Here is a 15415-nt window from a genome sequence, read left to right on the forward strand (position 1 = left end):
TGTGTGTCTGAAAAGTGGAGCTTTGCAGATATTTATTATGTTGATGTAGGACTGTATGAAGCTTTTCTCAACTGAACTGAGCTTTAAGGGAAAATAGGCTATAACATATTAATTCATACAATGATACCTTTTTGTGTATGGTGTGTTTTGTCTCTTTCTGAATGCATGTCGTTTTCATGTAATGTTTTTGATTTGCTTTATGTGCAGTGCATGCCTCATTAGATTTTGGGGAAACAGCTGTTATTTCACAGAATCATTTGCATAATATTGCAACATTTTCTGTGCATAACCACAATCTCTAGAACATTAGATTCTTTGTTTTTACAGTGAGCGAAAAACATATTTCTTCAGTCAATACGTAGATACATTTATATATTTCGACTCTTTTTAAACATAATCTGTAATCATACAGTGCATGTTTTAAAAAGCCATATGTTATACACTGTAAGTACAACTTTATATCAGTGTTTAATAATGCTTCATTAGTGATTTACAATTTAAGAGCAACACATTTGAAACTAAAAGAGACATTTTTGAATAGAATTAGAATAGAAGAAAACGTGAGGGAGGAGGTAAAAGAAAGAAAATGTTTTTTCAGTTTGTGTGTGCTGGATGCTGACTCAGAGTTACATGCTATCTATGCAAATTTCTCTGACTAAAGTCAATATTAGTACTCTTAACAGCCTTTCAGCTACACATGATGGATAAAATCCTAAGATATCCAATATCTTTTTATTTGTGCCTCGTTTTCATTATTTAGTCATGATAATTGCAGTACAACAATATATTCTCATGTCATGGTAATCTAATCTCTCTATTGATGTGTTCAGCTTTGACAATATGTTTGTCATCAGAGACGGTTTTGAAATGACTCAACTGGAGATTACTTATATTTACTATGTGCCCTGCGAGTACCAACAACAATAAATCATTTTCAGGAAGTGTGTAGAGACAACATCTACAAAATATGAACAATATTTCATGTACTGTAGGTTCGAAGGAGAAACAAAATCCTCACAAACGGAATCTTTAGTTTCCACTGACAAAATCTACAATATAAGATGAATATGGAGGCCTCTGTAATCTAAAGAATATTGTTTCAGTATGTTAAACCGTATTTAACATTAATGATGCAACATTTAATAGACAGTTTGAGCACACATTCTAATTTTTTAATATGCATGTATTTTTTGGTTGATAAATACTTAATGATAAAAACTTGCTCCAAGTTTTCACATAAAAGTGCAGATTGATCCTGAGAATCAGTTTGTTAGTATCTGCCATGATGTAGTCTTCTCACTGCAAGATTATGCAACTACACCCCCTACTGACCTAGAAGTGAAATGCTCAGAGTCTGTCACTAAAAGAGTTTCTCAGGGCATTGGATCTCCCCCTGGGTCTGATCGGTAGAGAAGATACTGTTTCACTTCTGTAGGGAGGTGAAGGTCTTGAATTCCACCCAGCCTCTGCTTGCCCACAGTTTTCCTGATGTACAGCCGGCACAGCTGCATCAGAGGAGAGGCTCCTGCAGGCGTCAGGGTGGAGAAGCAGGAGCCATGACAGAGAGATGTTTGGATTATTAGCCACTGCTTGAGGCATCAGCCCGATGTAAAGGCCACAGTGAAAATCACCACAGAGAGAGGCTACTCGGTTAGTTTGGATTGAATACCTCCCGCTTGTCTCAACAGCCTCTCCACCGGGCTGTTTGGAGGTGCGAGGTCCAGCGGCTGTTTGCCCTCTGAGTTCCCGAGGCAGCGATCGGCCCCGTGGTCGAGCAGGACCGACACCATCTCAGGGTTTGACAGACTGGCAGCGATGTGCAGCGGCGAGTCACCAGACACGCTGCTGTTCACACTGGCACCTAAAGGAGAGCAGAGGCTAATGAGGTATGATGTCCTCACATTACATAACTAGTGGAGAGACTCTCTGACAGCTCAGTTGAAGCGTTCCTTCTCCTAGAGCAGCCCACAGAGCACCATGTATCTTCTTTATTGCTTACATCAAAGCTTTTGGGCCATTTCCTACTTAGACTTCATTTACTCTCTGGTTATGAATATTCAAATCATTAAGCTCCCTCGAAATGTTTATTTTATGTTATGATAACACAGCAGGCATTTTATTTTTAACAAGCACTGTATTTACCTTTACTTTTGAGGTACTTTACTGTAGGATTTCCTTTTGATACCACTTAATACTTATTTATCTGGTAGATTATGGTTTTTCATAAAAAACATCTGATCAGCTAATTTACATAAAAGTAGCAATATTGCAATAAAGAAGTACTCCATTACAAGTATAAGATCAGCACTGAGTATGTTAAAAAGCATGTTAGTATCATTGGCAGTGTATTTAAAGTGTTCTAAATATAAATACTATAGATATTATATCATTAGATTATCATTTCTGATACATTAGTAAAACACTAACCCACCAGTATACTGGTGCATCATGCATCATGGGTTATAAACTCATGTGTTTTGTATGTAAAATCAAAGTAACTGGACAGTGCAGTAAAAGATAAATATAGTTTATGATTTTCCTCTGAATCATGGTGAATTAGAAGTATAGAGTGGAAGGAATGGAAATATGTAAGTACAAGTACCTCCAATTTGTACTTCAGTAAATGTACTTGTCCTGTGTTTTTATAGAAATTAAACCACTCAGCAGTTTCACATGTAGTATCAAAGAGTTTAATATTAAATTGGTGCAACACATTATTGCATCAACATTAAAGATGTAATACTATAATATATATAATATATAATAATATAATACTTACTTCAGGTACTTAAAGTACATTTTGCTGATAGCATCTTTTATCTTTTTACTTAAATACAATTTTGAAATTACTTTTACTTGTGGTATTATTACTTTTACTAGAGTAATTATCTGGGTACTTCTTCCACCACTGGAAAAGAGTTGCCATGGTTTTGGATCGCATTATTATCATGTTCATGCACATACATTGTTTCTGACCCTAGTAAAACCTAATATGTAGAAATCTATTGAAGAGATAACATCTCCCTTTGCCACAAACTGAGCTTTGATGAAGGAGTCACAATACAGAAATGATCATAAATCATTGTTATTACACCTAATAAGGAAATATGTTATGCTTTATATGTTATATTGACTATGCATAAAGAAATATTACAACCGATAGTCCCCTCCTCAACATAAAAGACTAACACATTCATCGGAGAGGTTCAAAGGTAAATCTAAAGGCATTCTTACCAAGTTGAAGCAGTTTCCTCACAGAACTCAGATGCTGATTTGAGCAGGCGACGTGGAGAGGGAACCCCGATTGGTCGATGTACTGATCTACATCCGCACCGTGCTGAACAAGAGGCTGGATGCACTCTGAATGACCTAGACAGAGTTAACAGAATCATCACATTGAGAAGTGATGTACTTTAAAGGATGTGCTTTCAAACCTGCTCACGCTTCCCAGGCAAGAATATGCAACCTTTTCACTTTGTAGCTCAAACAACAAAGATTGTTTTGCATACATTATACATTTCCCAGACCTTTTTCTGATGTTTTGGCGCTCTGTGCATTTTGCAGTGACTGACAAAGCTGGTTCAGCATAGATTATCCATGTGTATGCAGTGGAATATGACCTCTAACCTTTGGCTGCAGCCCTGTGGATTGGGGAGCTGGTTAGGGTGGTCCCCAGGGGAGTTGCCCCATGTTGGAGGAGCAGCGATACGCAGGTCACATGACCGTGGGCACAAGCCTCTGACAGGGGAGTTTGTCCATCAACCGTTGAACTGTTGACCTGCCATGAGTCAGTAATATTTTTGAAGCAATTCACCGTAAATTCACCACAAAAATCCTTAAAAGTCAGAATGACAGTTATGAACCTTTAATGTAGCAAAGAAATGTTATTATATTTATGCTATTCATTGTGGATCTGCAATCAAACAGCCAATGTGCTGTGGGGTATTCACAGTCAGACTTTGTAGCTGCACATTTGTGTTTCATTAATGTGTTATTGTGCGTGCTTGTGGATGTGGCTGCATGCTGCTTTGTCTGTGTCGGGTTAATCTCTTACTGATATGCACCAAAACAAAGTTAAACCCAGCAATAATTGATTCCTCTTAACTAGACTAGAGCAGGATTTAGGAGTTTCTTTAAAAGAGAGACACAGGACATTTTGTCTTTATTTGGGATCGTCTTGAGTTTAGTTTATATCTGCTATTTGCAAACATAACCAGACAGTGATGCCTTACTGACATTTGCCCCATTTTCCATCAGAAGCTTGGCGCAAGCCACATGGCCTTGTAAACATGCTCCATGGAGGGGAGAAACCTGGTCCAGAGTGTTCAGATTGACGCATGTACCCTGTGAACAATACACACCACATGTAGATCCACTGAAACATGTGTAGTAGATGCACGTTTGAAGTTTTGCTCCAATCTCAATATGATCATTATGATGATTTTCAAGCAGCAAAACAGTTTTCTAAATGGATAAATTGCATGTGATAATGATTCGTGCAGTATACTGTAACCTACAAAGTCTCATTAAACATTACCTGAGCAATGAGTCTCTGCAGAGCGAGGACGCGTCCGTTAAAGGCAGCATCGTGAATTGGGGACCAGTCTGATTCGAAATCTAAGTGTAGACGTGACATAAAATACACAAATATTCATTACACTGACGCGGTAAAACATTATGTTCAAAGCCGTAGATACGCTCCAGCTGCAGTGTCAGCATATGCTGCCTGTAGCTACTCACCACTCATCAAAGGGTTAGAAAAAAAAGCTGCAGTTCCACTTTGACATGCACTGGCTCGGGGAGTCTCTTTGTGTCCGGCAGACATACTTCACAGTGCCGTCCAAAAGCTGTTTTATGGCCAGTTTGTTTCGCCCCGTAGGTTTTTGCAACAGAGGCTGAACTGTATTGGGCCACCCGAAGTCAAAAGACATCTGAAAGACATTTGGTCCTCATCTGTTTTCAGTGTTTTTGTGGCTGGTCTTGGTGCTGTGATGTCATTTCCTCTCTGACAAAGTATGTGCCTGCAGGAAGCAGGCTGGTTGAATGAAGCGGTTGGGTCTCAACCAATGAAGGTGCAGAGGGAGTGGGGCATGTTGAGCAGGTCTGTAATTTGAGTGTAATTTGACACTGTACAGTCACACCCATCCTCTCCAGCAGGAGATGGGCGGTGTGCCGTTGGTTGAGGATGAGTAAAAGGGAAATGAATCCATCTGCATGTATAAAGTTCTGCTCCACAGTAAAGCATTATGTATTATTGGGTTAAAGACTGTGGTAGAACGTAATGAGTTCCTACATTTAAAGATATGCCATCTGCTTATATTTCTTCCCATTGTGCCTGATTTAATAACACAGCAGTACTTTTTTCCACTGATAAAACCTTTTTTATAGGCAATTCTTCAATTTTATGACCTTGGCTAGAGTTTCATGGAAAACTGCTAATTTATTTGAAAAAAAGTAGTTGCTTAATTTTAGATATATTTTTTTTAATGTGCCGTAGCAATGAATCTACCACTGCACAGATGTCACATTTTAATTTCCACGCATTTAAAGTCCCCCACCAGTCAAAAAACGTGTTTTACTTGTTGTTACTTCACTTGTTTGTTTGATCTTCACTGTGAATGACGTTTGTGCAGAGTTTGACACTGGAAGGCCGTTTTCACATCCATCTGCTGAAGGGCGAGGTTTTGTCGTGCTCTTCTTAAAATCTGACTTTGATTTGGATGATTTTGTGGCATCACTACTTGTGTCTAGCAGTTCAACTTTTGAAACACACAATATTTGCGTATTCTCAGGTTATGGTTTTTAAAAGAGGGAGAAGAAGTAAATATTTTAAAAAGTATTCATGATCGTAATTTTATAGTGTTTTAAGTATTTATCCAACATATCCAACAAATTATTATTCAAAGCACAGTAATTTGATTTGTCTTAGAACATGTCTGGAGGGGAATGTTTAAGTCATTTTTAAAATGAGTATCCTTACTTTGTTTCCTTAGTTGTCATTCAATTCTGATGAATACAGTTTACATTTTTGATGCTCGTGTAATTTTGCTGAAATAAGATAAACATTAAAATATCCCAAGAAGTTTTCAAGAAGTTTTCTTGATTCCATGTAGTCAAAAATGATCTAATTCAAGAGAATTGCATGGCTTGCTTTGTAAAAACCAGGACTTATTTTTCAGACTTATAAGAAAGTGGATGGGTGGCCTGATAATCAGACAGAACCTTCCTTAAAGTCAAGAGGAAGGGTTCAGCACCCAGATTAACAAGAACCTGCTCTGCTTCAGTGTCCTTGAGTAAAACACTGAATCCTTAAAGCTCTGGTGATAAACTAATCTGACCTCAGACTTCCCTTACAGAGTTCAATTAAGTTCCCATGCAACTTCTGAAAATAAAATAAATCCATTTCTAACAGCTGTGTTATGAGTATGTGTTATACACCCCATGTGGTAATTGAGTCAGGCTAGAGGTAGCGCTTCATGTTCTATAATACAATACAACAATGTGTATTGGTTGTAAGTCTTTCCACACACAGGAATTCCCAAATGTACAGCAACAGCAAGATCTGCTGCGCTTCGGGAGCTACGATCACATTCTATGCAGACCAGCAGATGGCGGCAACAGAGTGCAGACGTTTGTCGATGCTAACTGTGTTCCTCAGGGAGTTGTTAATCCCTGGAAGCAGGCTACAAGCTTGCCATACAATTGACTTTGTGCCTTGTCAGAGAAGGTGCATATGGATCAGAATGCCATTGTATAAACTCAATGAATGCCCTCTCTGTAGTACTGAATAATGAAAGCCCTTGATGCTTTGTTTCCCAAATAAATCTGCCTCAAATGTCCTCCCGTTTTCTCAGATCTCTGTCCAAGCAAGCAGCTCCAGCAGCTGCCATGACCCCTGCCTTGACGAGATGGACGTCTGCTGCATGCATACTGTGAGGGGAAATTATATCAAGTATAGTTTACCTGTCCTGGTGCAAGTCTCAGATAACCTTTGCAAGCAAAGCACACCAAATGTTATCCTGTTTATCATGAATCTGAGGATGGGACTCATTTCTGTTTATGCACAATGCATTTTTCTTTGTTGTTCAGATCTGTCATTTTCATGTTTATGCTGCTGTTTGGAAAGCCATGAGCAATATTTCGTCATCAACATTTGATTTTGTGGTCATGCGCAAACCATCAATTTAAAAGATTGATGCAACAAAATACTTTGCATGCTCTCCGGATCCAAATTTTAAGTCATCTGCTTGTGCACATGTATTAATGCATTGCACTGGATGTCTTGTGATGCATGTGAAAAACTAGACAGACGTCTGTTTCTCTCGTCAATAACACATGACCCACAAATAGCACAAGTGATTAGCCAGGGTTATCATTGTTATGGTGTATCAGATTACAACCACATGTAGTGATAATGGGATGGATGGATGGATGGATGGCCTTTAACTGTAGCCACATATAGGCTACCCATTCAGAATCTAAAAAAACAAATAGTGTATGATTTCTATTGATAACTTGACTTGTTCTTTAAATGTTTAACATGTTGTTTTATCTCTGTAATGTATTTGTGATTATATTTAGGTGCTTTGTGTTTTCTATCTGGTGTTTCTGTTTTCTGCTGCATTATCAGTTTCCCTTTAGCAACAAATTGTGTGATTTATTGATTGATTGAATGTTGCTATAATAGTATACAGTGTATATATTTACAGAATATGTTGTGATTATTAAATATCAAAGTTGTTCTATTGATTTACAGTGTTCATCAGCGCTTTTGGGGGGAATAATAAAGTATATGAAATAAAATATATATATATATTAAAGTGAATATTCATCAGGAATAAATACAAATATACAGTAGCCTGCTGAACTCATACCTGAGACCTAAATCACACAACAGCCCATTGTCGGTGTCTTGCATTGTGGCACAGTTAAGCTACAACTGCAGGGATTAAATGGAAGCACATGATGATTCAACCCCGTGATTTCTCAGTCGGCTCATGTACACTCAACCATTTCCTCTCCTTTTCTTGTCCTTTTCTTCTTTCTCCTGACACCGTCCGTAGCCCGCTTCCCTCTCTGTCTCTGTAGCTTTCTCCCCCAGCGCGTCATGGCATCCCCCCGGCTGGAGACCTTCTGCTGCCCGAACAGAGACGCGGCGACGGAGTTCGTGGTCACCTTCCAGCCCGTCTTGTTCGGGGCTTTGGGTCTGGGAAGCGCGAGTCTCAGTCTCGTCTTCGCCGTTCTACAAATTCTGCCAAAACGCAAAGGATACAGAAGACTCGGACAGTACCCGCTGCCAAGGCCCGCGTCCTCCTCGCGGATATTGTTCATCATCAGTATATGTGACATACTGGGATGCACAGGTAAAGAACGAACTGCTGGTACAGGCCTACTTTGTATCGAAGCTGAGAGAAAGTTTCACAACGTGGAGTTTGTCTGCTGGATTTAATTACGCACGCAAATATGTTGTTTTTAACCCTTTTGATGCACAGCAGTCTGACCTGGTTTATGCAAACGGACAGAACACATCAAACAAAACGTTTGTACAGCGATGGAAAACGTATTTTTTTTTAAAAGAAAGAAAGTTGATTTTGGTATAAATCAATCCTACATGAGTTTTTGCAACATTTAGGGTCAATTGTACAGGTTGTTAGAATGCCCTCTCTTTTTCCAAATGGAAAACCTAAAGTATAAACTCTAAACAAACATAAAAAAGACATAAAAACACAGACCCTGAAAAATTCTGTATATAATACTTCAAGATTATTAGTTCTGAAGCTGCTTACTATGAACCAAAAGAATGAATCATGAGCCTCTCATGTGAGTCATGGGTGACTCCTAACCACTGCAAACCCCCTTTTTCCTGTTGATCTGAATGCAGCATTGTTCTTAAAGCAAGCAATAGTTACACATTTAATTAAGCACAAAAGGCTGCAGATTAGTTTCAGATTGTTGAACTCCATCAGAACCGGTGTGACACTTGAGCTGCTCATCCATCACTTTGCCTCTGCGCTCGGTAAACAAGAGGAGGCAGATGAAGTCATGTATTACTGTGTAGTTAGTGCCCAGCGAGATTCACCCTCCACTGCAAACTAACAGCTTGAAGCACACCCCTGACACAACTTAAAAACAAATACAAATACACAACAGCATGTAGTCTGCATCGCATTAAGTTTCTGGGAGAGCTCCCGTTTTCCCACCCCACAGTGAAGAGTCTCATGTAGGAAATGGAAACACCCTTATAAAACACACCTGGAGGTGGTTCATATTTCCATGACATAAGGCTGCTATTAAAAGGACTCCCATGACTGAATCTAATTAATTAACACACTTAATAATACAGAATGAAATGATGCCTAAATGTTAATTGAAACCAGACTCTGTTTATTTTTGTTTGCTCTCCTTTGTGTTTGTATTTGTTTACTCAGGATCGGTCTAATGAGTTACAGTTAACAATTAGAGATCACGTGTTCGTTTTCCTCCTCCAGGTATCATTGTAAGGTCCTCTGTCTGGCTGGGCCTGCCGAACATCATTGACCGCATCTCGGTGGCCAACAGCACTGATGCCTGGCCTGAGGTCTTCTGCGTTGGCAGTGCAGTATGTATGACGCTCTTTGACAAAGCTTCACAGTTCAGTTAAGCCTTTATTCGGGTAAATGCACCATATGGCTTTATGCTCGACAGATGACGTGAAGGGGACTGTAGCGGAAAATCAAACACATTATACTGTTAATCATACATGATCCTGCAAAATGCCACGCATGCTTAGCAAGCATGGGCACGGCCGACTGTTGTGTCTTCTCAAACTGTCAGGTTACAGATCACAGTGCAGCAAGGCCCAATTACTCATTCTTCTTATAATAATAATCATATGACCTGTAGAGTAAGCGTATCTTATCCCATTTATGTGTTACAGATGTGGATCCAGTTGTTTTTCAGCGCATCTTTTTGGTGGACCTTTTGTTACGCTGTTGACGTCTTCCTGGTTGTGAAAACATCTGCAGGAATCAGGTGATCTGAGCCTCACCTTCCATCTCTACTTCATTATCACCTCAACATCTCCTCCTATAGACAAGGAGCGTTAAACTGATCTGAGAATGTGTCATTTACAGCAAGCAGATTGTGTAAAACACCTTCCTGTCACTTATGTTCACTTTGTGCAATAGATGTAAAAGCTTTGTTTGAAAACTCCCTGAAACTGGTTTGATTTTTGTTGTAGAGAATGCATTTGAAGGTGCACTAAGTGGTCTGAAGACGCCGTATGCCACTGCCGATGTTTTACACACTTTTTGTGTTTCAATGGACTAACATTCCCTTTTCAGGGCGTGCGGCACATTTCAAAAAAATTCTCAAACCTCGAGATAAAGAGCTGCAGCCTGTGTTGTGAGCTCAGTCTCATGACTGGTTTCTTTCCCCATCAGCACCATTATCCTCTACCACATGATTACATGGGGTCTGGCTGTGCTGCTGTGTGTTGAAGGAGTGGCCATGCTCTACTACCCATCTATCTCTGAGTAAGACGCTTTGTTGTTCATTTAGATGCACCTTTTCAGCATTTGTGTCACTGCCTTTTCTCCTGCAAGAGCCTGAGAATATCAGTCACTGTGTCAATGATGATAGCATCTCTGCTTAGCACTGTAGAGCTGTGATTCCCGATGCTAATTTCATTATTTTGTTTTTGTGCAGCTGTGAGCAAGGTCTCCAGCACGCTATCCCGCACTATGTCACCACATACGCACCAATGCTGCTCGTCCTTGTAGCCAATCCTGTCTTCTTCAATCGGACCATATCTGCAGGTCAGTTCCTTGCCCTCAAATCTCTTTGTGTCAAATGCTTTTCTTACACATGGGCTTAAATATCCACTATCCATAATCTCTCTTGTTCTTCCACTCTAGTGACATCTTTGCTAAAAGGACGACAAGGAATCTACACAGAAAATGAGAGACGGCTGGCCAATGAGATAAAAATACGCTTCTTTAAAATAATGCTGGTGTTCTGTATTTGGTATGTTACCATTCTTCATCAAAGGAATAAACATAGAGGAATAGGACATTTCGGGGACTATATTTATTCATCTTGCTGAGAATTAGAAGATTGTGGCTTCATATTTACTGCACAGACATGAGAGTGGTGTCAGTCAGCAGCAGTAGCCAGTTAGCTAAGCTTAGCACATAGACCAACCAGCACCACTAAAGCTCAATTAACATGTTATATCTTGTTTTGTTTAATCCATACAAAAACATAAGAGTAAAAAAAATATATGCCAGACTTTCTTGGCCACTTACAGTAAATTCCTCAAGTCTTAGTTTGCTGGTTGCCTGGAAACCTCACAACGACAAAAAGTCTCCAAGAAATATTATGCGGCACATAACACCCTGTAAAACCACAACATGTTGTTTTTACACTTTGTTAATAGGCATAGTTCCCAAAACGATTCCCTACTTCTTAGAAGGACCATATGAATGTTATTATAAGTTGTATATTATCAACTACAAAGCATGAATCCTTTTTTTATTTTTTTGGTTGAATATCAATTAATTTATGAAGTGAATTAACATTACTTCATTGATGATCTACGTATCAAGTCATAGTGACTTGATCATGCATCCTGCATTAGTTCATGCATTACTGCATCATGAGTCACGCTGCATTATTTAAGCATTACTTATATGACTTGACGGTGTCACCGGGATAAGCTAGTGTGACTCTGTGTGCCTCTCACCAGATTCATGAAACTCATGTGTGCTAGTCCACAGAATATTTAGAGCTGGATATGCATATTCATTTGATGAAAATAACCATGTTGTGTTGCTAGATTTGCTAATGCTAATGAGGCATGTTGATATTTTAGCTGGATTCCTAACATCATCAATGAGAGTCTCCTCTTCTACCTGGAGATGCAGACAGACATCGATGATAACGCTTTCAGGAATATCAGAAACGCAGCCCTCATCACATGGTTTATCATGGTGGGTTGAAAAACATTAACATGCAGAATGAAGAACACTAGCTTTATCAAAGTCAAACATCTTGAATTATCCTGCATTTTCACTCTTTCAGGGTATCCTGAACCCCATGCAAGCTTTCCTCAACACCCTGGCCTTTCACGGCTGGACAGGCTTCGATGTTGACTTCAGATTGTATCGGAGGAGGGAGCTAGCCTGGGACTCAATTTCTACTTCAGTGCCTAACGCAGCAGCCAATAATCCCTTGGTGGGAACCACTCTGCTCTACCAGAGTCATGTCCAGGACGGCAAGAAGAACATGAGCAACGGACAGCACCACTCCGACGCCATCAGCGTCCTCTCAGAAGGTAATTGGGATTTCAGTGGCAGTAACAACTCACCTGTATATCAGGGATGGTGAAGCTATAAAGCATTAGCATCCTGTATGGAGCATGGTGTCTCCTGGTGGCTGGAATTCCTCTTCTTTAAATGTAGTATGTATTTTCTTTTGGATGACATCATTATGCATGATATCATCCACTGAGGAATCTGCCCCAACTGTCTGAAGGCAAGTTTTTTGTTTTTTGTTTTTTTTTCTAGTGGAGGTTTATTTTTCATCTTGGTGATTAAATTCACATCAGTGGCAAAGCTCTGGAGGCATTGATTCAGGATAAAGTTAAGGCTCTGTGATGATTTTTTTAATATTAAAATCACTTTTTAAACCTGTACTGTAGCTGACTCCCGCTGGATACAATAATGAAGCGCGTGGTGTTATGAAGCCCATGCAGTGTTGTTTCGATCTATGGTGTACAAAGTAGTACAGTAGCGTGGAATCGCACCATATGCATTTTTAAAACAGAAAATAGTGTCGCTACCATGTTGCATTTATTTGTTGATCCACCGTGGCAGAGCATGTTTGTTTTTTTTACTGTGCAACTTCATAATGGTTGCAAATTCTGACCTTCTGTTAAAAAGGTGCTGCAATCACATAGAGCTGTAAGTGTCATTATTGATCATAATAAGAGGATATGCAGAGAGCAAGTGGCAAAGCTGTTGAACATTTAGATGAAGCAGGTAAAATGCAATCAGATGCCAGAGTATTGGAGACACCCATAGCTAAGACTAATGCAGCCCAGTAATAAATCCTCATGAAGCTTAAAACGTTCAGTGTTTGTTGAAACTATTAGAACTTTTTAGTCATTTTGGGAGCTGAAGTTTGTTGTGCTGTTGAATTGATTTGCATTATACTGAGAGGTGTTTTGAATATTGAGTTTACCCTCATTGATATCATTTTGGGGGGCAGCTAACAATATAACCTTCAAGGATTTATTGCAGGACTGTTTCTTTAGAAAGCTTTAGGTTTTGCTCGGTGTATCTAATGAACTGACAACTGAGTGAAGATTGAACACTGATGTGCATTTAATAAAAATGTTAATATTTATGAACTCATTCTAGTAACACTGAGTGATGACATAGGCCATTTCCACGCAGGACATTTTGACATGTCACAGCACGAAAAACACAGTAAATAGTTAAACTGATGATCGCTGGGGTCCACAAAGCTGCTTTAAAATACCAGGGAAGATATTAGATATTAGTAACACCTGCACTTTTCCTACTATGACATGTGAAAATGTCTGCTGTGACAAAAACCCTGTTAATATACTATTAAATGTATTTTGGGATGATTTTGTAAAGCATTTTATATCATTTTATACAACTTTGTTTGTGCACAATGTGGATCACATGTACTAAGGCTATTCAGTGTTTTGTGTCACCATCCAGTGTGTTTAGAAATAAAGTGGATTTTTTTAAAAGGATTTATTTTGTTTTTCATTCATTTATATAACCTTCAAATGCCAGTATAGATTTAAAAATATAGATTTAAAAAACATGGCACAATTCTAAAATGCAATACGTAAAAAAAAAAAAAAATCACATTAAACACTGCAATTGCAAATAATTCCCAAAATACATTTATGAATCAATGCACATTCACATTAGTGAAGGAGGGACGTATAAATATCTCAATAGATAAGCAGTTTAAACTGTGAAGGTGTCATGTGCAGTAACACCCAGTAATCTACCCCTATTTTCTCTTGCTAGGTTCAGAGTCTAGTACAGTTGAAATCCACATTTCCAGCAGTCTACGAGACTATGAGGATGTAGACGCTGATGAAGAATCCTTGGAGAACTCTGTGAGGCACTAGCTGCAACAACCCGCCTCCCTCGACTTTCCTGTGTGACCTTTTTCTTTTGTTTTAGATTGTTTCCTCTTAGCTGCTATTATCCCATTGAGATTCCCCCCAGATATTCACTGATCATGAGATTTCATTAGTTGGTACAACAAAGCAAGTCTAATTCTTTATTCTAAGCCTTTTATTCCTTTCTAAACTTTTTTAATCTGTCTGCAGTAGTGTAGTGTAACATCGCAGACTCATTAACTGTACAGCAGCTGAACAGTCCCAAAGCTACTTCACTGTCTCTTGTAGCAGTCAGTCAACAGAACAAACATCCCATTTTTACATTATTAACTCACAGGATGACCTTTAAAAATGTGCTTGAGGGAAAATATCTCCTGGCAATTAGATGTGCGCTGGTTTTGAGATGTGCACTCCTGTCATTAAGCTCTCAAAGACACAGAATGTAATAAGCTAATTAGACTTTTCTTTTGTTTAAATAACAGTTAGTGTATTCCTAGTTGTCCACCTTGTATTTTTGCACACATCTATTTTATACTGTATTACATTTCAAAAGTATTTGTTAAGGTTTTGTTGGTGACACCTGAATGTTTTTAAGTCGTAGACAAATAAATACTAATGTGCTAAGAAAAACACAGAATTGAAGACACAGGCTCCGTGGTTTCTGATATCAAAATAGAGTGATTTATTTGAGACACTGAATGACTTCAACGTTTTGTCATGGAAACAGGTGACTGCACCCTGGACCGGGTGCAAGAGAGACAGTAGCCGTCACAGCACTTCTTCCATACCGGGCTCCTCAGCACGCCAAGAATGGCCACCAACCCACAGCCCAATTCTCAGTCTGACACAGACAATAATGGCTCTCAGAAAATGAAAAAGTCAGAAAACGATGAACCACCCAATAACATCCAATTGTGACATATTAAAAAAAAAGACAAAAAAGACAAAAATAAAACATTGGCCCTTCAACTTTTAGCAAGATTTGAACATTTGCTGTCCCCACCGTTATAAAAAGCACACTTCACATTGCTGTAGCAGACGTTGAATGAAGGGGACCAGAAATAAAAAGGCAAATCAAAATGGTGGCAAGTTAATTTGAAGATTCTGTCTTTTCCATGAGATCCCACTAAGCAGATGGAGCCACAATTAGTGCACACCTATCCAGCTCGACTCACAACCCGTGCATTTTAAAACATTAACAACACCAATCATAGCTCTTTTTCTTTTTTTGACCTCCACCGTCTGGTTAAAATGTGCTCTGAGCAG

The 15415-nt window shown here is 39.0% G+C and overlaps 2 protein-coding genes across 2 annotated transcripts; one reads left to right on the forward strand and one right to left on the reverse strand.

Annotated features, from left to right (window-relative positions):
- Window positions 1-713: 713 nt before the first annotated feature.
- LOC137890995 (ankyrin repeat and SOCS box protein 9-like) lies at window positions 714-4978 on the reverse strand. Its single transcript, XM_068735391.1, has 7 exons — window positions 4741-4978; window positions 4538-4617; window positions 4237-4344; window positions 3628-3778; window positions 3235-3369; window positions 1670-1861; window positions 714-1525 (listed from the first exon to the last, which is right to left on the reverse strand). Exons 1-7 carry the CDS (start codon window positions 4823-4825, stop codon window positions 1374-1376), a joined length of 903 nt encoding a protein of 300 aa, XP_068591492.1. The 5' UTR covers window positions 4826-4978; the 3' UTR covers window positions 714-1373.
- Window positions 4979-8107: 3129 nt separating this feature from the next.
- On the forward strand, window positions 8108-14615 carry gpr143 (G protein-coupled receptor 143). The gene is made up of 9 exons (XM_068735404.1): window positions 8108-8363; window positions 9489-9598; window positions 9917-10011; window positions 10422-10514; window positions 10687-10796; window positions 10896-11004; window positions 11852-11969; window positions 12061-12313; window positions 14052-14615. The coding sequence occupies exons 1-9, from the start codon at window positions 8108-8110 to the stop codon at window positions 14153-14155; spliced, it is 1248 nt and encodes a 415-aa protein (XP_068591505.1). The 3' UTR covers window positions 14156-14615.
- Window positions 14616-15415: the final 800 nt, after the last annotated feature.

This window comes from Cebidichthys violaceus, unplaced genomic scaffold, assembly GCF_023349555.1.
Source record: "Cebidichthys violaceus isolate CVI_PGR_0920_01 unplaced genomic scaffold, fCebVio1.0.p SCAF_11, whole genome shotgun sequence".
Lineage (NCBI taxonomy): Eukaryota > Metazoa > Chordata > Actinopteri > Perciformes > Stichaeidae > Cebidichthys > Cebidichthys violaceus.

Excerpts from the sequence above, each read along its gene's own strand:
- gpr143 (XM_068735404.1), top strand. The coding sequence starts at position 8,108 with ATGGCATCCCCCCGGCTGGAGACCTTCTGCTGCCCGAACAGAGACGCG. Across the intron at positions 10,012-10,421 it reads AAAACATCTGCAGGAATCAG|CACCATTATCCTCTACCACA; the intron begins GTGATCTGAGCC and ends TTTCCCCATCAG. Across the intron at positions 10,797-10,895 it reads CAATCGGACCATATCTGCAG|TGACATCTTTGCTAAAAGGA; the intron begins GTCAGTTCCTTG and ends CTTCCACTCTAG.
- LOC137890995 (XM_068735391.1), bottom strand. The coding sequence starts at position 4,825 with ATGTCTGCCGGACACAAAGAGACTCCCCGAGCCAGTGCATGTCAAAGT. Across the intron at positions 4,345-4,537 it reads TGCAGAGACTCATTGCTCAG|GGTACATGCGTCAATCTGAA; the intron begins GTAATGTTTAAT and ends TATTGTTCACAG. Across the intron at positions 1,862-3,234 it reads GAGGAAACTGCTTCAACTTG|GTGCCAGTGTGAACAGCAGC; the intron begins GTAAGAATGCCT and ends GCTCTCCTTTAG.